The sequence below is a fragment of the Bombina bombina genome, chromosome 5 (genome assembly GCF_027579735.1).
Source record: "Bombina bombina isolate aBomBom1 chromosome 5, aBomBom1.pri, whole genome shotgun sequence".
In the NCBI taxonomy this organism is placed as follows: domain Eukaryota; kingdom Metazoa; phylum Chordata; class Amphibia; order Anura; family Bombinatoridae; genus Bombina; species Bombina bombina.
In genome coordinates this window covers 875,279,832-875,303,368 of record NC_069503.1, presented here as the reverse complement: position 1 = coordinate 875,303,368, position 23,537 = coordinate 875,279,832, and the positions used below count along the sequence as shown (strand labels likewise).

Here is a 23,537-nt window from a genome sequence, read left to right as displayed (position 1 = left end):
AATGAGACTAGCAAGCTTGGAAAACACTTTAAAGCAAGTTAACAAGCAATATAAAAAACGTTACTGTGCCTTTAAGAGAAACAAATTTTGACAAAATTTGAAATAACAGTGAAAAAAGGCAGTTACACTAACAACATTTTTACAGTGTATGTAACAAGTCAGCAGAGCATTGCACCCACTTGCAAATGGATGATTAACCCCTTAATAACAAAAACAGAATAATAAATGACAAAAACGTTTTTTTAAACACAGTCACAACAACTGCCACAGACTACTGTGATTGTTACCCTCCTCAAACACGACTTTGAAGCCTTTTGAGCCCTTCAGAGATGTCCTGTATCATGCAGAGGGAAGCTGAATGTCTCTGTCAGTATTTTTAGCTGCACAGAAAAGCACTAAAATAGGCCCTTCCCACTCATATTGCAACAGTGGAAAGCTTCAGGAAGCTGTCTCTAGGCAGAAATCAAACCAGCCATGTGGAAAAAAACTAGGCCCCAATAAGTTTTGTCACCAAACATATATAAAAACGATTAACATGCCAGCAAACGTTTTATATTACATTTTTATAAGAGTATGCATCTCTATTAATAAGCCTGATACCAGTAGCTATCACTGCATTTAAGGCTTTACTTACATTAATCCGGTATAAGCAGCATTTTCTAGCAAATTCCATCCCTAGAAAAATATTAACTGCACATACCTTATTGCAGGAAAACCTGCACGCCATTCCCTCTCTGAAGTTACCTCACTCCTCAGAATATGTGAGAACAGCCATGGATCTTAGTTACTTCTGCTAAGATCATAGAAAATGCAGGCAGATTCTTCTTCTAAATACTGCCTGAGATAAACAGCACACTCCGGTACCATTTAAAAAACAGAATTTATGTTTACCTGATAAATTACTTTCTCCAACGGTGTGTCCGGTCCACGGCGTCATCCTTACTTGTGGGATATTCTCTTCCCCAACAGGAAATGGCAAAGAGCCCAGCAAAGCTGGTCACATGATCCCTCCTAGGCTCCGCCTACCCCAGTCATTCGACCGACGTTAAGGAGGAATATTTGCATAGGAGAAACCATATGGTACCGTGGTGACTGTAGTTAAAGAAAATAAATTATCAGACCTGATTAAAAAAACCAGGGCGGGCCGTGGACCGGACACACCGTTGGAGAAAGTAATTTATCAGGTAAACATAAATTCTGTTTTCTCCAACATAGGTGTGTCCGGTCCACGGCGTCATCCTTACTTGTGGGAACCAATACCAAAGCTTTAGGACACGGATGAAGGGAGGGAGCAAATCAGGTCACCTAAATGGAAGGCACCACGGCTTGCAAAACCTTTCTCCCAAAAATAGCCTCAGAAGAAGCAAAAGTATCAAACTTGTAAAATTTGGTAAAAGTGTGCAGTGAAGACCAAGTCGCTGCCCTACATATCTGATCAACAGAAGCCTCGTTCTTGAAGGCCCATGTGGAAGCCACAGCCCTAGTGGAATGAGCTGTGATTCTTTCGGGAGGCTGCCGTCCGGCAGTCTCGTAAGCCAATCTGATGATGCTTTTAATCCAAAAAGAGAGAGAGGTAGAAGTTGCTTTTTGACCTCTCCTTTTACCGGAATAAACAACAAACAAGGAAGATGTTTGTCTAAAATCCTTTGTAGCATCTAAATAGAATTTTAGAGCGCGAACAACATCCAAAATGTGCAACAAACGTTCCTTCTTTGAAACTGGTTTCGGACACAGAGAAGGTACGATAATCTCCTGGTTAATGTTTTTGTTAGAAACAACTTTTGGAAGAAAACCAGGTTTAGTACGTAAAACCACCTTATCTGCATGGAACACCAGATAAGGAGGAGAACACTGCAGAGCAGATAATTCTGAAACTCTTCTAGCAGAAGAAATTGCAACTAAAAACAAAACTTTCCAAGATAATAACTTAATATCAACGGAATGCAAGGGTTCAAACGGAACCCCCTGAAGAACTGAAAGAACTAAATTGAGACTCCAAGGAGGAGTCAAAGGTTTGTAAACAGGCTTAATTCTAACCAGAGCCTGAACAAAGGCTTGAACATCTGGCACAGCGGCCAGCTTTTTGTGAAGTAACACAGACAAGGCAGAAATCTGTCCCTTCAGGGAACTTGCAGATAATCCTTTTTCCAATCCTTCTTGAAGGAAGGATAGAATCCTAGGAATCTTAACCTTGTCCCAAGGGAATCCTTTAGATTCACACCAACAGATATATTTTTTCCAAATTTTGTGGTAAATCTTTCTAGTTACAGGCTTTCTGGCCTGAACAAGAGTATCGATAACAGAATCTGAGAACCTGTGATATACCTTTAAGGTATATCCCTGCTGTTTTACCTGGCACTATAAAGAGGGACCAATTACGTCATTTCCTTGCCTGATTATTGAAGTTAAGACTCTGTATTCACAGCTGACACCTGCTTCGTTTCTCTCAGGTCTCTAGAGATTAAGTTTACCTGCTTTAAGACTTTTCACAGATATCAAACCTGGATTCCTATGGACACTTTCTCTGAAGCAAATACAAATTGAAACTATATTCATCTCACCTAACAATCTGCATTCTTTGTGAGTATATCGGATATTCCACAATTGACAGTACCCACAGCTGTTTTCAGACGCCGACGCCGATAACCGGAAGTGAGTCACACACTCTAATTTGCTTTCGGCACTCAGAACTCCGCTCCCTAAACAATACAGGTAAACTTTCTTTCTATGTAAAAATATGGATTACCAACTCTGCTGATTCGTTGAACTCCGCTACTCTAGACAGTGACTCTGTTCAGTGTATTCTCAAGAACTACAACATTGATCTGACAGCGGTATTTACCCAGATACTGTTAGCTAAGAGATCATTAAATAACACTGCCTACACAAAGCGCCATACGCTCAGTGTCTATCTTGCACCATTCCACATAACCTGTGGGGATGATTGGAGGTTGTCTGTGTGTATATATTTTAGAGTGTGTGTGAAGGTTAATTCTGAAAGGAGATTGACTTTATTTCTGAAGCCTCTTTTTCCATTATCTTTATTGCAATCCATATTGGCATATAACATATGAAACCGAATCTCATTCAATGCCTGCCTAAGAAGTGAATTACTCTGTGAATCATATAAGTTCATTGACATTCACTTAATTCAATTACTGTGTAATAATTGCTCAATGTGTCTCACTCCTATACATAGTAGTAATTAAGGGGTCTGTACACAAAAGAGCAACATTTCTCATATTTATTCCAGAAACATTAGGGAGACTCGTTACATAATAATCAGGCCATAATTAAGATTCCTGTTTTGATTACTATTTTAAAACATGGATCCAAGTGAGATTAAAAACGAATTCTCTAATGTTTATCAGAAACTGGACTATCTTGCCCATGCATTACAAGAGGTGCAAACAGAAAATACTGCCATTAAAAATCTCTTAAAGGAATGTGTTACTACCAAACAACATGATATACCTGAACCCCAGGTTCAAGCACCATTACCTTTTGCAGGTAAAAGGTCGGAATTTCGTGATTTTAAAAACGCCTGTAATCTATTATTCTCTCTCAGGCCACGCACCTATCACTCAGATAGAATCAGGGTATGCACAACCATTTCTTATTTAGTGGGAGAACCACGGACATGGGCAAATCGTTTCTTTGAAAATAACAACCCAATACTGGACTCCCTTTCAGATTTTTTTGCAGCAATGTCAAGTCTATATGAGGACACCAATAGCCAAATGCAAGCAGAAACAAAGTTACGCTCACTTAAGCAAGGGAAGAGGACGGTAGAAGAGTACACTACTGATTTCCAAATGTGGGCCACAGACTCCCTGTGGAATGACATCAGCTTAAGGAATCAGTTCCGTCTCGGACTCTCTGAGACACTAAAAGATGAACTGTCCAGATTGGAAATACCTGATTCCCTCTGTGGACTCATCAAACTAAGCACTACGTTAGATAGGCGACTTAGAGAACGAAAGGCAGAAAGAGGTTCTTATGAAACCACTACTAGACGCCCTTACATCCCATCTACTTCTCAAGAAAAAAGTTCAACCTACTCCATACCAATGGAGATTGGAGCAATTAAAGGTCCCCTAAGTCAAGAAGAAAAAACACGCAGAAGACTATCTAACCTATGTCTTTATTGTGGCCATAAGGAGCATTCTGTGGCCACATGCCCATTACTGGCAAAACAAAAGAAGGGTAAGAGTTACCAATCTATCTCTTTATGTAATAATAGTAAGATAACTCAACTTACACTTCCTCTCTCCTTGCAGTGGGATCAACTACATATCCAGAGTGATGCACTTATAGATTCCGGAGCTTCAGGCTTATATATTGATGTTTTGTTTGTACAACAAAATAAAATACCCACTGTGTGTAAAAAGCAACCAGTATTTGTAAAATTAATAGATGGATCTATGATCCAACAGGGTCCCATCACACATCACACTATACCCCTACTTACAACAACTGTAGGGGGACACACAGAATATCTGACATATGATATCATACCAATTGAAAAACACAGTCTAATTCTAGGATATACTTGGTTAACCACACACAATCCTAACATTAACTGGATAGAAAATACTCTACAATTAACTTCTGACTATTGCCTCAAAACTTGCTACCCACACTACACAATTGGCAACATCGCAAATGGGGTACCACTGGCATATTCTGATCTACTAGATGTTTTTAACCTAAAGGAAGCTGAGTCATTACCACCACATCGACAGTTTGATTGTCCCATAGACATAATACCAGGTTCTCAAATCCCATATGGCAAAATTTACCCACTTTCCCAAAAAGAGCTCACTCATTTACGAACGTATCTTGATGACAACCTTAAAAAAGGTTTCATTTCCCATTCAACATCACCAGCAGCAGCTGGGATATTTTTCGTCAAAAATAAAGATCAGACACTAAGACCCATAATAGATTATAGAGCACTTAATGCAATTACCATAAAAAACAGGTATCCCTTACCACTGATTCCCGAACTACTAGAAAGATTGTCAGATGCCACTATATACAGCAAATTAGATTTGAAGGGTGCGTATAATTTAATTCGAATAAAAAAGGGTGACGAATGGAAAACAGCTTTCCGAACTCGTTACGGATTATTTCAGTATAACGTAATGCCATTTGGTTTGAGCAATGCACCCGCTACATTTCAACATTTCATTAATGAAATTTTTCGGGATCTAACAGATATATGTGTCATCATTTATCTGGATGACATCCTAATATACTCAAAAAATCTTAAGGAACATGAGAAACATGTTAGATGGGTTCTAACTCGTTTAAGGGAACACAGGTTATTTGCAAAGTTGGAAAAGTGTACTTTTCATGTCCAAAAAATAAAATTTCTTGGCTATATCATCTCTCCAAACAAGATTCAGATGGACCCTGAAAAAATAAGAATAATCCAGGAATGGTCAAGACCAAGAACTGTTCGAGCCCTCCAGAGGTTTCTGGGGTTCTCGAATTTTTATAGAAAGTTTATCAAGAACTTCTCTACACTAGTAAGACCACTAACTCAACTTACTAGGAAGGGTAAAAAATTCACTTGGTCTAACGATGCACAAGAAGCTTTCATTAATCTAAAGGACTCATTCACTACAGCTCCGATTCTCACTTTACCAGACTATCATTTGCAATTCATATTGGAAGTTGATGCCTCCAATACAGGAATTGGTGCAGTTCTGTCACAACGTAACAAAGATACTCAAGACTTACATCCAATAGCATACTTCTCAAGAACATTACTCCCTGCTGAAACAAATTACAGTATCGGAGATAAAGAACTTTTAGCAATCAAAAGTTCGTTAGAACACTGGCGACATCTCCTTGAAGGTGCTAAAGAACCATTCCTCATACTTACAGATCACAAGAATCTCGAGTACTTAAAACGAAGTAAGACGTTATCAGCACGTCAAGTCAGGTGGTCTCTATTCTTGGATAGGTTTGACTTCCAAATCACCTACAGACCAGGACACGCTAACACGAAAGCTGATGCTCTCTCCAGAATGAATGACATTACAAACACTACAGAAAGTTTAAACCCTATTATACCACAAGAAAAATTCATTGGAACTCTTTCCAATTTGGAGATGGACATTTTGATAGAACTAAAAAGAGAACATGACCCCCCAACCAATTGTGTAACTGACTCCACATCAGGGTTATTATTCCATAACGACAGAATGTATATACCCAAAGTTTTGAGAAACTTTATTATGAAACACCATCACGACAACTCATTGTCTGGTCATAAAGGGGTGCAAAAAACTACTGACTTAATCAAACGTCATTTCTGGTGGCCAAATATGCTACAGACAATAGAGCAATATGTCAACACCTGTGACATCTGCTCTAGGAATAAAAAACCTCATAACAAACCAATTGGTTATTTAACATCACTGCCGATCCCAGATATGCCTTGGTCCACCATTTCGATGGATTTTATAGTAGACTTACCGAATTCACGCCAATATACTACGATACTTGTAGTGGTCGACCATTTGACTAAACTGGGTCATTTCATACCTCTCAAAAGCCTCCCCACAGCTATGCTCACAGCAAAAGTATTTTTAAATAATATAGTCAAACTACATGGGCTACCTACTACTATTATCACAGACAGAGGTACGCAGTTCACCTCAGCTTTTTGGAGGTCCCTATGTAAACGACTGCGTATAGATAATCGATATTCAACCGCATATCATCCACAAAGTAATGGGTTAACAGAACGGTTGAATCAAACCCTGGAACAGTTCCTTCGCTGTTACCTTACACATCTCCAGGATGATTGGCTGGATTATCTACCAATGGCGGAGTTTTCCTATAATAACTCCATTTCTTCCTCTACGAAAATGTCCCCATTCTTTGCTACATACGGCTACCATCCAACTACACTCACCTTGACACATACTACTGTTAACTGTCCCAGTGCATCAGACTATGCAACTAGTTTACAAGACAGACTTCAGCTACTTAAAACACATCTAGAGGAAGCAAAACGCAGCCAGAAACATTACTATGATTTACACCGAACACCGAGTCCAAATTATAAAATTGGAGACTTGGTTATGCTATCGACTAAATATTTAAAGTTACAAGTTCCCTGTAAAAAACTGGCCAATCAGTTCGTAGGACCTTTTCCGATTGAGAATATTGTAAATTCAAACGCTGTTCGTTTGACTCTACCAAAAAGTTTTGGCATACATCCAACTTTCCACGTATCCCTTTTGAAGCCATATGTGGCTGACACTCGAAATGCTTCTGCACAGCCGCCTCCTCCTGTAGTTCTCCAAGATCATCTTGAGTATGAGGTGGAACGTGTACTTGACTCACGTTATCATCGGGGCCGTTTACAATACTTGATTAAGTGGAAGGGTTATGGTCCTGAAAATAACTCTTGGGAATCTCGTCTTGACGTGCATGCACCTGCACTGGTGGCTTCTTTTCATCGTCGCCATCCAGCCAAGCCGCACTTCCTCCCCTCGGCGGGTCACCCTTAACGGGGGGGATATGTGATATACCTTTAAGGTATATCCCTGCTGTTTTACCTGGCACTATAAAGAGGGACCAATTACGTCATTTCCTTGCCTGATTATTGAAGTTAAGACTCTGTATTCACAGCTGACACCTGCTTCGTTTCTCTCAGGTCTCTAGAGATTAAGTTTACCTGCTTTAAGACTTTTCACAGATATCAAACCTGGATTCCTATGGACACTTTCTCTGAAGCAAATACAAATTGAAACTATATTCATCTCACCTAACAATCTGCATTCTTTGTGAGTATATCGGATATTCCACAATTGACAGTACCCACAGCTGTTTTCAGACGCCGACGCCGATAACCGGAAGTGAGTCACACACTCTAATTTGCTTTCGGCACTCAGAACTCCGCTCCCTAAACAATACAGGTAAACTTTCTTTCTATGTAAAAATATGGATTACCAACTCTGCTGATTCGTTGAACTCCGCTACTCTAGACAGTGACTCTGTTCAGTGTATTCTCAAGAACTACAACATTGATCTGACAGCGGTATTTACCCAGATACTGTTAGCTAAGAGATCATTAAATAACACTGCCTACACAAAGCGCCATACGCTCAGTGTCTATCTTGCACCATTCCACATAACCTGTGGGGATGATTGGAGGTTGTCTGTGTGTATATATTTTAGAGTGTGTGTGAAGGTTAATTCTGAAAGGAGATTGACTTTATTTCTGAAGCCTCTTTTTCCATTATCTTTATTGCAATCCATATTGGCATATAACATATGAAACCGAATCTCATTCAATGCCTGCCTAAGAAGTGAATTACTCTGTGAATCATATAAGTTCATTGACATTCACTTAATTCAATTACTGTGTAATAATTGCTCAATGTGTCTCACTCCTATACATAGTAGTAATTAAGGGGTCTGTACACAAAAGAGCAACATTTCTCATATTTATTCCAGAAACATTAGGGAGACTCGTTACAGAACCCTCGCTTCGATAAGATCAAGCGTTCAATCTCCAAGCAGTCAGCTGGAGTGAAACCAGATTCGGATGTTCGAACGGACCCTGAACAAGAAGGTCTCGTCTCAAAGGTAGCTTCCAAGGTGGAGCCGATGACATATTCACCAGAGCTGCATACCAAGTCCTGCGTGGCCACGCAGGAGCTATCAAGATCACCGACGCCCTCTCCTGATTGATCCTGGCTACCAGCCTGGGGATGAGAGGAAACGGCGGGAACACATAAGCTAGTTTGAAGGTCCAAGGTGCTACTAGTGCATCCACTAGAGCCGCCTTGGGATCCCTGGATCTGGACCCGTAGCAAGGAACTTTGAAGTTCTGACGAGAGGCCATCAGATCCATGTCTGGAATGCCCCACAGCTGAGTGACTTGGGCAAAGATTTCCGGATGGAGTTCCCACTCCCCCGGATGCAATGTCTGACGACTCAGAAAATCCGCTTCCCAATTTTCCACTCCTGGGATGTGGATAGCAGACAGGTGGCAGGAGTGAGACTCCGCCCATAGAATGATTTTGGTCACTTCTTCCATCGCCAGGGAACTCCTTGTTCCCCCCTGATGGTTGATGTACGCAACAGTTGTCATGTTGTCTGATTGAAACCGTATGAACTTGGCCCTCGCTAGCTGAGGCCAAGCCTTGAGAGCATTGAATATCGCTCTCAGTTCCAGAATATTTATCGGTAGAAGAGATTCTTCCCGAGACCAAAGACCCTGAGCTTTCAGGGATCCCCAGACCGCGCCCCAGCCCATCAGACTGGCGTCGGTCGTGACAATGACCCACTCTGGTCTGCGGAATGTCATCCCTCGTGACAGGTTGTCCAGGGACAGCCACCAACGGAGTGAGTCTCTGGTCCTCTGATTTACTTGTATCTTCGGAGACAAGTCTGTATAGTCCCCATTCCACTGACTGAGCATGCACAGTTGTAATGGTCTTAGATGAATGCGCGCAAAAGGAACTATGTCCATTGCCGCTACCATCAACCCGATCACTTCCATGCACTGAGCTATGGAAGGAAGAGGAACGGAATGAAGTATCCGACAAGAGTCTAGAAGTTTTGTTTTTCTGGCCTCTGTCAGAAAAATTCTCATTTCTAAGGAGTCTATTATTGTTCCCAAGAAGGGAACCCTTGTTGACGGAGATAGAGAACTCTTTTCCACGTTCACTTTCCATCCGTGAGATCTGAGAAAGGCCAGGACAATGTCCGTGTGAGCCTTTGCTTGAGGAAGGGACGACGCTTGAATCAGAATGTCGTCCAAGTAAGGTACTACAGCAATGCCCCTTGGTCTTAGCACAGCTAGAAGGGACCCTAGTACCTTTGTGAAAATCCTTGGAGCAGTGGCTAATCCGAAAGGAAGCGCCACGAACTGGTAATGTTTGTCCAGGAATGCGAACCTCAGGAACCGATGATGTTCCTTGTGGATAGGAATATGTAGATACGCATCCTTTAAATCCACCGTGGTCATGAATTGACCTTCCTGGATGGAAGGAAGAATAGTTCGAATGGTTTCCATCTTGAACGATGGAACCTTGAGAAACTTGTTTAAGATCTTGAGATCTAAGATTGGTCTGAACGTTCCCTCTTTTTTGGGAACTATAAACAGATTGGAGTAGAACCCCATCCCTTGTTCTCTTAATGGAACAGGATGAATCACTCCCATTTTTAACAGGTCTTCTACACAATGTAAGAATGCCTGTCTTTTTATGTGGTCTGAAGACAACTGAGACCTGTGGAACCTCCCCCTTGGGGGAAGTCCCTTGAATTCCAGAAGATAACCTTGGGAGACTATTTCTAGCGCCCAAGGATCCAGAACATCTCTTGCCCAAGCCTGAGCGAAGAGAGAGAGTCTGCCCCCCACCAGATCCGGTCCCGGATCGGGGGCCAACATTTCATGCTGTCTTGGTAGCAGTGGCAGGTTTCTTGGCCTGCTTTCCCTTGTTCCAGCCTTGCATTGGTCTCCAAGCTGGCTTGGCTTGAGAAGTATTACCCTCTTGCTTAGAGGACGTAGCACTTTGGGCTGGTCCGTTTCTACGAAAGGGACGAAAATTAGGTTTATTTTTTGCCTTGAAAGGCCGATCCTGAGGAAGGGCGTGGCCCTTACCCCCAGTGATATCAGAGATAATCTCTTTCAAGTCAGGGCCAAACAGCGTTTTCCCCTTGAAAGGAATGTTAAGTAGCTTGTTCTTGGAAGACGCATCAGCCGACCAAGATTTCAACCAAAGCGCTCTGCGCGCCACAATAGCAAACCCAGAATTCTTAGCCGCTAACCTAGCCAATTGCAAAGTGGCGTCTAGGGTGAAAGAATTAGCCAATTTGAGAGCATTGATTCTGTCCATAATCTCCTCATAAGGAGGAGAATCACTATCGACCGCCTTTATCAGCTCATCGAACCAGAAACATGCGGCTGTAGCGACAGGGACAATGCATGAAATTGGTTGTAGAAGGTAACCCTGCTGAACAAACATCTTTTTAAGCAAACCTTCTAATTTTTTATCCATAGGATCTTTGAAAGCACAACTATCCTCTATGGGTATAGTGGTGCGTTTGTTTAAAGTGGAAACCGCTCCCTCGACCTTGGGGACTGTCTGCCATAAGTCCTTTCTGGGGTCGACCATAGGAAACAATTTTTTAAATATGGGGGGAGGGACGAAAGGAATACCGGGCCTTTCCCATTCTTTATTAACAATGTCCGCCACCCGCTTGGGTATAGGAAAAGCTTCTGGGAGCCCCGGCACCTCTAGGAACTTGTCCATTTTACATAGTTTCTCTGGGATGACCAACTTGTCACAATCATCCAGAGTGGATAATACCTCCTTAAGCAGAATGCGGAGATGTTCCAACTTAAATTTAAATGCAATCACATCAGGTTCAGCTTGTTGAGAAATGTTCCCTGAATCAGTAATTTCTCCCTCAGACAAAACCTCCCTGGCCCCATCAGACTGGGTTAGGGGCCCTTCAGAAATATTATTATCAGCGTCGTCATGCTCTTCAGTATCTAAAACAGAGCAGTCGCGCTTACGCTGATAAGTGTTCATTTTGGCTAAAATGTTTTTGACAGAATTATCCATTACAGCCGTTAATTGTTGCATAGTAAGGAGTATTGGCGCGCTAGATGTACTAGGGGCCTCCTGAGTGGGCAAGACTCGTGTAGACGAAGGAGGGAATGATGCAGTACCATGCTTACTCCCCTCACTTGAGGAATCATCTTGGGCATCATTGTCATTGTCACATAAATCACATTTATTTAAATGAATAGGAATTCTGGCTTCCCCACATTCAGAACACAGTCTATCTGGTAGTTCAGACATGTTAAACAGGCATAAACTTGATAACAAAGTACAAAAAACGTTTTAAAATAAAACCGTTACTGTCACTTTAAATTTTAAACTGAACACACTTTATTACTGCAATTGCGAAAAAACATGAAGGAATTGTTCAAAATTCACCAAATTTTCACCACAGTGTCTTAAAGCCTTAAAAGTATTGCACACCAAATTTGGAAGCTTTAACCCTTAAAATAACGGAACCGGAGCCGTTTTGAACTTTAACCCCTTTACAGTCCCTGGTATCTGCTTTGCTGAGACCCAACCAAGCCCCAAGGGGAATACGATACCAAATGACGCCTTCAGAAAGTCTTTTCTAAGTAACAGAGCTCCTCTCACATGCGACTGCATGCCATGCCTCTCAAAAACAAGTGCGCAACACCGGCGCGAAAATGAGGCTCTGCCTATGCTTTGGGAAAGCCCCTAAAGAATAAGGTGTCTAAAACAGTGCCTGCCGATATTATTATATCAAAATACCCAGATAAAATGATTCCTCAAGGCTAAATATGTGTTAATAATGAATCAATTTAGCCCAGAAAAAGTCTACAGTCTTAATAAGCCCTTTTTGAAGCCCTTATTTACGATCGTAATAAACATGGCTTACCGGATCCCATAGGGAAAATGACAGCTTCCAGCATTACATCGTCTTGTTAGAATGTGTCATACCTCAAGCAGCAAGAGACTGCTCACTGTTCCCCCAACTGAAGTTAATTGCTCTCAACAGTCCTGTGTGGAACAGCCATGGATTTTAGTGACGGTTGCTAAAATCATTTTCCTCATACAAACAGAAATCTTCATCTCTTTTCTGTTTCTGAGTAAATAGTACATACCAGCACTATTTCAAAATAACAAACTCTTGATTGAATAATAAAAACTACAGTTAAACACTAAAAAACTCTAAGCCATCTCCGTGGAGATGTTGCCTGTACAACGGCAAAGAGAATGACTGGGGTAGGCGGAGCCTAGGAGGGATCATGTGACCAGCTTTGCTGGGCTCTTTGCCATTTCCTGTTGGGGAAGAGAATATCCCACAAGTAAGGATGACGCCGTGGACCGGACACACCTATGTTGGAGAAATAACAAACTTTTGATTGAAGAAATAAACTAAGTATAAAACACCACTCTTCTCTTACGACCTCCATCTTTGTTGAGGGTTGCAAGAGAATGACTGGATATGGCAGTTAGGGGAGGAGCTATATAGCAGCTCTGCTGTGGGTGATCCTCTTGCAACTTCCTGTTGGGAAGGAGAATATCCCATAAGTAATGGATGATCCGTGGACTGGATACACTCATCAAGAGAAATAAAACATATTTTGCGCACTTTTAAGTCTAACTATTATGAAATAAAATATTTGTATACTGATGCCATTTGCAATGCCTGACATAATAGTCCCCAGGCTATGATATACCCATAAGTGAGTACCTACTAATAGCCTACAGGCTAAGCAGGTGCCAAACAACAACCCCCACACTTACCTTATAAGCACCCACACTACTGGACTAAACCATAAGCAGAGAAGGACTGCTTCCAGTAGATAGCCAATTCAGTGTTGTACGTGTGACAGTGTTGTACGTGTGACAGCAGAGAATCTAAATATGTGGAGTATAACCATAAACCGGTATATATGATTCTTGCAGCGCTTAGAATTAGCGATCTATAGCTCCTATCTAAGGTGGGTCCCCAACTACCCACAGAGGAAATCTAATGTGTGAAGGGCTAGAAAGGAGCGCCAATAGAGGCAAGATCTAATGGATGTTAGAGTGCTGGTGAAAATATGCGTGGGACTTAGCTCAAATCTAATTTTGCCCCTATGTAATCGTGGTTACCAAAAACAAAGAAAGAGCCTAAGATGTTTTGAAGACAAACTAACCTCAAATACAATCGTAGATTAACATAACAAAATTAATACAATTTATTAAATGGGCATGGATCCATGTTACATAAAAACATCAATAAATTAGATAAAAACAAATGATGAGTATACAAGTGGCAGATATAGTGGATGATACAAAAACAGTATGTGTATGATCCTACCAAGGAGGCACCCAATGATTAACTAATGGATGCTAACAGATGATAAACATAAACATCAAAACATAAACATAGACACAAAAATTACAAAAATAATAATATAATAAGAATAATGTGATTCGGATAACTTTAGATCCGTTACAAGGTGACCTGGTGTAATCCTCCTGGTCTGTTAACCCTGGTGTAGGGGTAAACAAAAAGTGAAAAAATGAAACAATACAATAGTGACAAAAATGGTGATGTGAAAACAACTAGTGTGTACACAAGCTAGTGCTGAACCAAAAAAATAATAATGTTAGTGATCTCGTCGCAAAATAATGTGGCACAAAAGTGAAAAAATATGTGATGAAAAAGAAGGAATGCTTTTAAAAAACAAAGTGGAAAATGTCCTTATTGTAATCCAATCAATACAAAATGTTCTCTAGTGTGTCCATACAATAAAAACAGGGAAGTCCATGAAAAACTAAGAACAAAAATAAAAAATAGCAACAAAAGTAAAAAGTAATAGTAAAAAGGCTGGGAAATCCTCAAACCTGTAAATAGAAAATAAATACAGGTAGCCCTCAGTTTACGCCAGGGTTAGGTTCCAGAAGGAATGGTTGTAAATCGAAACCGTTGTAAATTGAAACCCAGTTTATAATGTAAGTCAATGGGAAGTGAGGGAGATAGGTTCCAGGCCCCTCTCAAAATTGTCATAAGTAACACCTAATACATTATTTTTAAAGCTTTGAAATGAAGACTTTAAATGCTAAACAGCATTATAAACCTTATAAAATAATCACACAACACAAAATATATAATTAAACTAAGTTAAATGAACAAAAACATTTGCTAAACAGCATTATAAACCTAATACAATATTCATACAACACAGACTTCACTTGCATTTTTAGGCAAACAGTTGTTTCTATGCATTCCAATCTGGACTGATTTATAGACAGGAAGATCTTGTTCCTTTGATATCTGATATCTTGATAGCTCAGGTCTGGTTAAACTGATTAATTTCAGCTTGCTTGGCTTTGCTGCAACACAAGCGGACAGCTCCACCTACTGGCTATTTTAATAAATGCACTGCTTCTCAATGCTTTTCAATAGCAGTCACATGACTGGAAAAAAAGGTTGTTATTCTGAAACGGTGTAAATTGAACCGTTGTAAAACGAGGGCCACCTGTATAGTATAATACTGTTAAGATATTATATAATCAAGGAATGTAGCTCACCATATAATTGCCAACGCGTTTCGGCCCACAACTGGGGCCTTTTTCAAGACTAGTCATAACCATAAACCAACAGGAGGAGGCTAAGGACCGGTTCCTGCAACACCTGTGGAAGGCTTGTGACTAACTCCAATAGGTGTTTTGTGCCACTAACAATGTTCCTTCTAATTTCTGTGAGCACTATGCGCAAAAAAATGTAGCTGTGCAAATTTTGGGCAAGTGACCGAAATGTGTGCACACTTGAAAACAACACATACACAAACTCACACATAGATATTCACACAATAACGCTCCCTCAAACACACATACACACTCTCCCTCACATTCTTAAACAACACACACTCTCCCTCACAATCTCTCATACCCTCACATTCTCCTACACACACACTCCCTCCCTCACAAACACACACAGAGAGACTCTCCCTCACAAACACAAACTCAAACACACTCCCTCACACACACACTCTCCCTCAAAAAAACACATACTCTCCCTCACACATACAGACACACAAAATATCTCACACTCAGCAAGCCAACATTTGGTTAGCAAACATTTAATTTATCTACACTGCAGAATCTAAAGTGATCAAGTTTTGTGCAAAAAAGCAAAGTAACAATTCATGGGAGTTACTTATGCAGAAATGACACAAGATATCCGGCTAAAAATAATTAAAAGGAAAAAACTCCTTTAAAAAATTAAGTATTAATTAAACTAAAATAATTTAGTAAGGCAAGCCTCACATACAATACCAACATCAGCACACAACAAAATCTCAAAATCTAAATCCTTAGGGTAAACATTGTCGTACAAACAACAAAGTAGGTTAAAGTACATATTTTTTTAATTAACAGCAAAAAAAAAAATCATATTTTTTTTACTGACAATAAAATTAAAGTAAACTTTTTCTCTTACCCCAAAGCCTAATACAAACATTTTACAAACATTTAAATGAATGCACCTGATGTATACATTTCAGTAAAGGGGATAATGCTGGCAGTTTAATAAAATCAACTATAGTCATGTTACACACACACACACACATCCACCTGCAACAGTCCTTACATTAAACATATGCAGATATAAAGCTTGCTGGACAGCAGTTCACTCTGAGCTCTAAATAGTTGCTAAGCTGTTCCTTCTTCTGTATACAGCTGATCAGATAGTAAGGGCTAATAGCCAGCTCCACAAGTATTACTGGCTCCCCCAGAGCCCTGAGTCAGTAATATTGTGTCTAGTAACCATTACACTGTTATCTACGACAATTATTTAGTTCCCAAACTTATGGTTCAGAAGCTCCTGCCATGTCCAGAATCATCAACGTGAGCATCCTCACCTACCACTGCTGCCATTGTCGCCACTGCTTACACAACTGAGCTCTGCCAAGAGGCTTTTTGAGCACAAAGACTCCAAGATTACAAATGCTCCCTGTGATGCATGGCCTTAATTTACACGTGCACAGGGCTTACCAAATCATTGTTCTGTCGCACTCATTTGAGGGAACACTGGTCACTACCCAAACTCCAAAGACTTTCCTCTTTTCAAACAGTAATTCTATGAAGGTAAACTGGGCCTCAAATTGGTCTGAGAGCCATCTTCACAAACATGTGGTGCACCTCCCTTCTTCACCTTCCTCCTGCCGATTCAAAGACAAGACTAGTTTCCAATAAGGTGGAAGGGGTTTAAAGGCGTCTTGGAGTTTTGGGAATCTTTGCCTCCTAGTGGTCGGGAGTATATTTCCCATGAGTAATTGATCATGGACTCACCACCTTTATGAAAGAAATCTTTTTACAAAGTGTCTACTGTCCATTTAAGCAGTAGGATAAGTAAAATACATTTAAACTTGTACAACTTTTCATTACATAATAAAGTTGGATATGCAGCGGAAAAGCCATTTGTGATTCAGGTGAAATATAAACATATATAATGAATTGTTTTGCATTATTTACCTGTGTACATTTCTCTGACTAAACCATTTTGTAAAAATAATTGCTTATGTTTTCTAACTGGATTCTGTTTTATTAGGGGAATCAAATAGTTGTGCTAAAGAAAACAAACAGAAATATTTTAGAAGCTCTGTATGTGCTCAGAAAGAATTTTGAATGTTCCAAAAACATATTTTAAACATTAGTAAATAATATGTTAGAAGAAAGCATGTCATCTGTGTGTGCAAACAGTCTGCATCCCTTAAAGGGACAGTCTACAATAAAATTGTTATTGTTTTAAAAGATAGATAATCTCTTTATTACCCATTCCCCAGTTTACAACCAACAATGTAATACTAATATATGTTTTACCTCTGTGATTACCTTGTATCTAAGCAGCCTCTGATAGCCCCCTGATCAAATGACGTTGTTTTTATGATCTTATGACTTGCATTTAGTACTGTATTGTGCTAACTCTTAAATAACTTCCCGGGCGTGAACACAATGTTATCTATATGGCCCACATGAACTAGCAGTCTACTGTCGTGAGAAGCAAATAAAAAAGCATGTGATTAAGAGGCTGTAAATAGAGCCTTTGAAACAGGCAGAAATTTAGAGGTTTAAATGTTATAAAGTATATTAATCTAATAATGTTGGTTGTGCAAAGCTGGGGAATGGGTAGTAGAGGCATTATCTATCTTTTGAAACAATAACAATTTTTGACTAGACTGTCCCTTTAAAGGAACTTTTGTATAGCAAGAAACATTTATAGAACAAGAGAAGTCTGATCTTCATCTGTTAATATAATGGACTCAAATCAGTGGCGCCTAACCAATGCTGAACTATATAAGACATGTCTAGCATGTTACGGTACTTAGAAACATATATTTGACGGTCAATAAGAAACAAAGGCCAATTGAGTGTCTGCTTAAAGGGACATTGTAGTGCAAAATGTAATTGCTCAAAATCGAGCAGGCATGGCTGATGATTAGCGTGGTCGTGCAATTGTTGCTGCAGTGCTCACTGTCTGCTCGGGAGTGAATAGCAAATGGTCACTAGTAGCACCCCCAGAACCACCTCTGTATATGTCAATATGTAAACCTTTTATGTTGTGTTGCTGTCTTGAGGATTTACCTAAGCAATTCTGGGTGGTGCATGTCCTTCCCAGTATGTGTAGAAATGTCACTGTATGAAAACACCTGGGTCCAATATATAACTTTTTTAAAGATCAAAGGGATAGAAAATTAATTATTGTTTGTTGGAATATGAGTTTTTAAACTGGGCTGATAATTCTTAGTATTGTAAATGTAAGTGATACAGATGTTAAATATAAACATATAGCCAAACAGTACAGAACTGAAGGGACAGTCTAGTGTAAAAATAAAATATTTGTTTTGTTAGAGCATTATAAGTTTATAAAAATCCCTGCAGACAGGGTCAGAATTGTGCTCATGTAACACTCCAGCTGGTGAACCAATCAGAAGCAAGCATACATCTATATGATCCAATCACTATCCATATGTGGAGTAGAATGGGGGTGTTCCAGAAATGCAACTTTAATTATGTCTTTATGTATTTTGAAACACATAAACTTTTTTTTCTCTAGAATGTCACTTTAATGCATTTATACTCACGAAGCAGGCACCTTCAAGTGATAAGCACTTATTAGCAGAGAAATGGCAAAAATCACAAGAATTTACATAAACGGATACATGTTGGTACAATGCTTTAAAGGGACATTACTATGCCTAATAAATACTTCAGCAATAATGATACACGTTATTAGATATTATAATTAGAGTATATTAAATTTTAAGGTGCATTCTCAAAGCTTCTCTTTGTCTCCAAGTTTGTAGCCCTATATTGATTTAATAGAAAGGTCAGGAACTAAGGCAGAGACACATCTCAGATTCTGAAACCTTTGACAAACAGAGCTTCATTAGTAGGAGCCTTGGATGCTGACTGTGCAGAACACAACTGAAATATCCTCAAGTGACAAAAGTAAACTGTTTTAACAAATACTTAGCTAGATCGCCTACATATATCAAAGTAAAGATAAATAGGTCAGAGCTTTTTAAAGATAAAACTGACTATTTCAACAAGTTATGTCAACCAAGTTAAATAAATGTCATGTTATTGTAGCATTCTAGCCTTTCAGATGAAGGATACTAACCTTGCCCTAGTGGTCCTCTGTAAGATTTTCATGCCAGAGAGACGACACATTTTTCCTTCCCATTTCTTACAGTATTGCTCAAGATCATCAGCAGAAGAGATTGAAGACTGTAAGTACAATTCACTGAATATCCCATAAGCATCCTGGATAAGAAAGCATAATCTGCAAAGCAAGGACAAATACATTAGTTATCTGCAAATCATATACAATGTCAAATGAACTAGAACGTCTGATATTACATCTAACAAGCCAGATGTCCTCAGATACTCCAGTATCACATACATTTTTTCCTCATGCATTTTATATAAATCAGAATGAAAAAAAATAGGGTACTTCAGGGCTCGACAAACCTAGGAGCCAGGGAGCCGCTGGCTCCTAGAATTTCCCCCCTGGCTCCTAACTTTTAGGGTTATTCTCCATCTTTCTGGGTTATTCTCCAAATATTGATATACAAATACTACTGCCTGTCTCCTACAAGTATGTCTGGCTCCTAAATAGTCTTACTGGCTCCTGAATAAACAAATGTGTCGAACCCTGGGGTACTGTATATTGTATTATCATTTTTAAAGCATGAAGAAATCAGAGATAGAATGCTGTTCTCAATCTCTCATATATAACAGCTGACTGTGTCACTTGGAGATAATGTTATGGATAAGACTTGCAAATATATGTACTGTGGTATGATCAGAAACACTGTGGGATAAACTGTACTGGTTGCTGATACATGGCGAACAAAACAAACCTATAAAAGGCAGTGATGCTTGAAACATGTTGTTCTTACAAGAAACTGAAGTGACAAACTATGGTATATTGTACTCTGCAAGTTTATTTCATCATAAATATGAAACAGCAGACACTAGACGTTTCCCCTAACCCTGAAGTAATGAAAAAACAGCATGCTTTTCTCCTCTTTTAAAGGGATGTTATCCAGTAAATAAAGGCTAGACATAAATATCTAAAGCAAACTTTAGTCTTAGAATAATATGTAGATGTTTTTTTTTTAAATTATATTAGTTGTTTAAATATTGAAATTCTAAGTATAAAGGATTAGCTTCTATATTAAGTTTCTATAAAGTAATAGGCACCGCCATGTTTGAACTAGTTTTCTATTCATCTTTGTGCAAACAATGCAGTGTGAAATGCCTTTTAGATTTTGGACAGTCTCTTTTATTACCTATTTTATATCTGTTCCAAGTTGTCAGGAGGGAAAACAGATAAGCGGCAACTTAGTGATGCCCATTACTTTATAGGAACTCAGTGGAATTTAGAAAACAACAATGCTCCTGTTAAATTACGAGGGAAAGCGGGCAAAGTAAATTATAAAAGTATATTGCAATGTTTAACTATACATAAGTAAACATTTTATATTACTGATTAAAGGGACATGCAATTTTAAACAACTTTCTAATTTACTTCTATTATCTAATTGGCTTCATTCTCTTGATATACTTTGCTGAAAAGCATATCTAGATAGGCACAGTAGCTGCTGATTGGTTGCTGAACATAGATTCCTCATGTGATTGGCTCACCCATGTGCATTGCTATTTCTTCAACAAAGGATATCTAAATAATGAAGTAAAATAGATAATAGAAGTAAGTTGGAATAATGTTTAAAATTGCATGCTCTACCTGAATCATGAAAGTTTTTTTTGTGTTTAGTGTCCCTTTAATAACCCTTTAAGATTGTGTGGACACGTTACTTCACTAGTAGACAAAGGCATTATTTTTACACACCTGGATGGATAGACAAATAGATAAGTAAAAGCTGCTTATATTTAAACAAACTAAAAGGAAATACATATTTGTACAGACTTCACAATACTGTATTTTATAGAGTTTTTAAAGACATGCATGTGCATATAATGTAACAATCACTCATATTTTTACTATATAAATACTGATACAGTGAACTTTATACCCATTTTAAGCCCATGGCTGAGTGACAACCCCTATAGCCAAAATTGGAAATTTTCACTATTCCCAGACGAGTAAGACATAGCAGACAACAAGTAAAAGATTTTTTCCTATCTTTATCATTGAGTGAACTAGTGACTTTTCCCTCTAGACTAATAACTTTTCTCCCCTGAATATTTTCCATAGTTCTATCAGTAGAGAGGGACAAGTCTGTACAAGCCTACCAAAAACAAACAAAAGAGGTATCTAAAAACAAACAAAAAACAATCACCTAGATCGCGAGTTTTGCGCTAAACAGGGTGCGAAAGTAACGCCAAAAAAATTGCGTTACTGCACTCTCCATAGCGCTGCCATTACAAGTTACTGAAAAGCCTCTTTGTGCTGTGCGTTATGGTGCATTAAGCTCCATACCGCACTAAAGTCAAGGGCTGAGTTTACGTGCTCGTGCACACTTTCACTTATAGACATCAATGGGGAGAAAGTGTTAGAAAAAACACTAACATGTGCGATCTTGGAAATGGAGATCACCCTAACGCAACCCCATTGATGTCTATGGGGAAAAGAAAGTTACGTTTAAACTTAACACCCTAACATAAAACCCTAGTCTAAACACCCCTATTCCGCCTCTCCCTGACACTAATAAACGTTATTAACCCCTATTCCGCCACCCCGACACATATAAAAGTTATTAACCACTAATCCGCCGCTCGCCGACACTAATAAAAGTTATTAACCCCTATTCCGCCGCACCGACACCTAAATAAACCTATTAACCCCTAAACCGCCGGCCCCTCACATCACCAACACTATAATAAAGTATAGACCCCTAAACCTCCAGGCCCTCAAATTGTAACTACTAAACTAAGCCTATTAACCCCTAAATCAGCGGCCCCCTCACATGGCAAAACACTAAATTAAACTATTAACCCCTAAACCTAAAACCCCCTAACTTTAAATTAAAATTACAATATAACTATCTTAAAAAAATAAACTTACCTGTGAAATAAAAAAAATATATATAAATAAAAACTATAAATTAACTTAAAGGGACATGAAACCCAAAAAAATTCTTTCATGATTCAGATAGAGAATACAATTTTAAACAACTTTCTAATTTAATTCTATTATCTAATCTGTTTTATTCTCTTGGTATCATTTGTTGAAGGAGCAGTCGTGCACTACTGGTTTCTAACTGAACACATGGGTGAGCCAATGACCATCAGTTTATATACGCAGCCACCAATCAACAGCTAGAACCTAGGTTCTCTGCTGCACATGAACTTTCCTAGATAAACATTTCAGCAAAGGATAACAAGAGAAAGAAGCAAATTAAATAATAGAAGTAAATTGGAAAGTTGTTTGAAATTGTATTCTCTATCTAAATCATGAAAGAAAATTTTGGGGTTTCATGTCCCTTTAACATAACTATTCTAAAAATAAAAATAAAATACCAATTAAAAACCTAAATTAAACATTTACAAAAACCTAGCACTACGAAAAAAAATAAAATCTACCTTTACAAAAATTAATAAACACTAAATTACAAAAAATAAAAAACTCTAAGATTATAAAAAATAATAACATCCCCTAACCTACAATAAACTAACAATAGCCCTTAAAAGGGCCTTTTGTAGGGCATTGCCATAAGTTAAACAGCTCTTTTACCCTAAACAATTACTAAGACCTCCACTAAAAATAAACCCCCCACCCAACCAACCCCCCAAAATAAAAAAAAAAACATAATTTATGTAAGAACTTACCTGATAAATTCATTTCTTTCATATTGGCAAGAGTCCATGAGCTAGTGACATATGGGATATACAATCCTACCAGGAGGGGCAAAGTTTCCCAAACCTCAAAATGCCTATAAATACACCCCTCACCACACCCACAATTCAGTTTAACGAATAGCCAAGCAGTGGGGTGATAAAGAAAGGAGTAGAAAGCATCAACAAAGGAAATTTGGAAATAATTGTGCTTTATACAAAAAATCATAACCACCATAAAAAGGGTGGGTCTCATGGACTCTTGCCAATATGAAAGAAATGAATTTATCAGGTAAGTTCTTACATATATTATGTTTTCTTTCATGTAATTGGCAAGAGTCCATGAGCTAGTGACATATGGGATATCAATACCCAAGATGTGGATCTCCACTCAAGAGTCACTAGAGAGGGAGGGAATAAAATAAAAACAGCCATATTCTGCTGAAAAAAAAATAGTCCACAACCCAAAAAAATAAGTTTATTTTTATTTTTGAAAGAAAAAAACTTAAAACAAAAGCAGAAGAATCAAACTGAAACAGCTGCCTGAAGAACTTTTCTACCAAAAGCTGCTTCCGAAGAAGCAAATACATTGAAACGGTAGAATTTAGTAAATGTATGCAAAGAGGACCAAGTCGCTGCTTTGCAAATCTGATC

At 38.8% G+C, this 23,537-nt stretch overlaps 1 protein-coding gene across 1 annotated transcript in view; it reads right to left on the bottom strand.

Moving 5' to 3' along the window:
- SPIDR (scaffold protein involved in DNA repair) overlaps window positions 1-23,537 on the bottom strand; it is a 1,635,101-nt gene that overhangs the window by 165,516 nt on the left and 1,446,048 nt on the right. Inside the window, exon 11 of the mRNA XM_053715026.1 lies at window positions 19,204-19,365. Coding sequence (XP_053571001.1) covers window positions 19,204-19,365 — 162 coding nt within the window. The remainder of the gene's footprint in view (window positions 1-19,203; window positions 19,366-23,537) is intronic.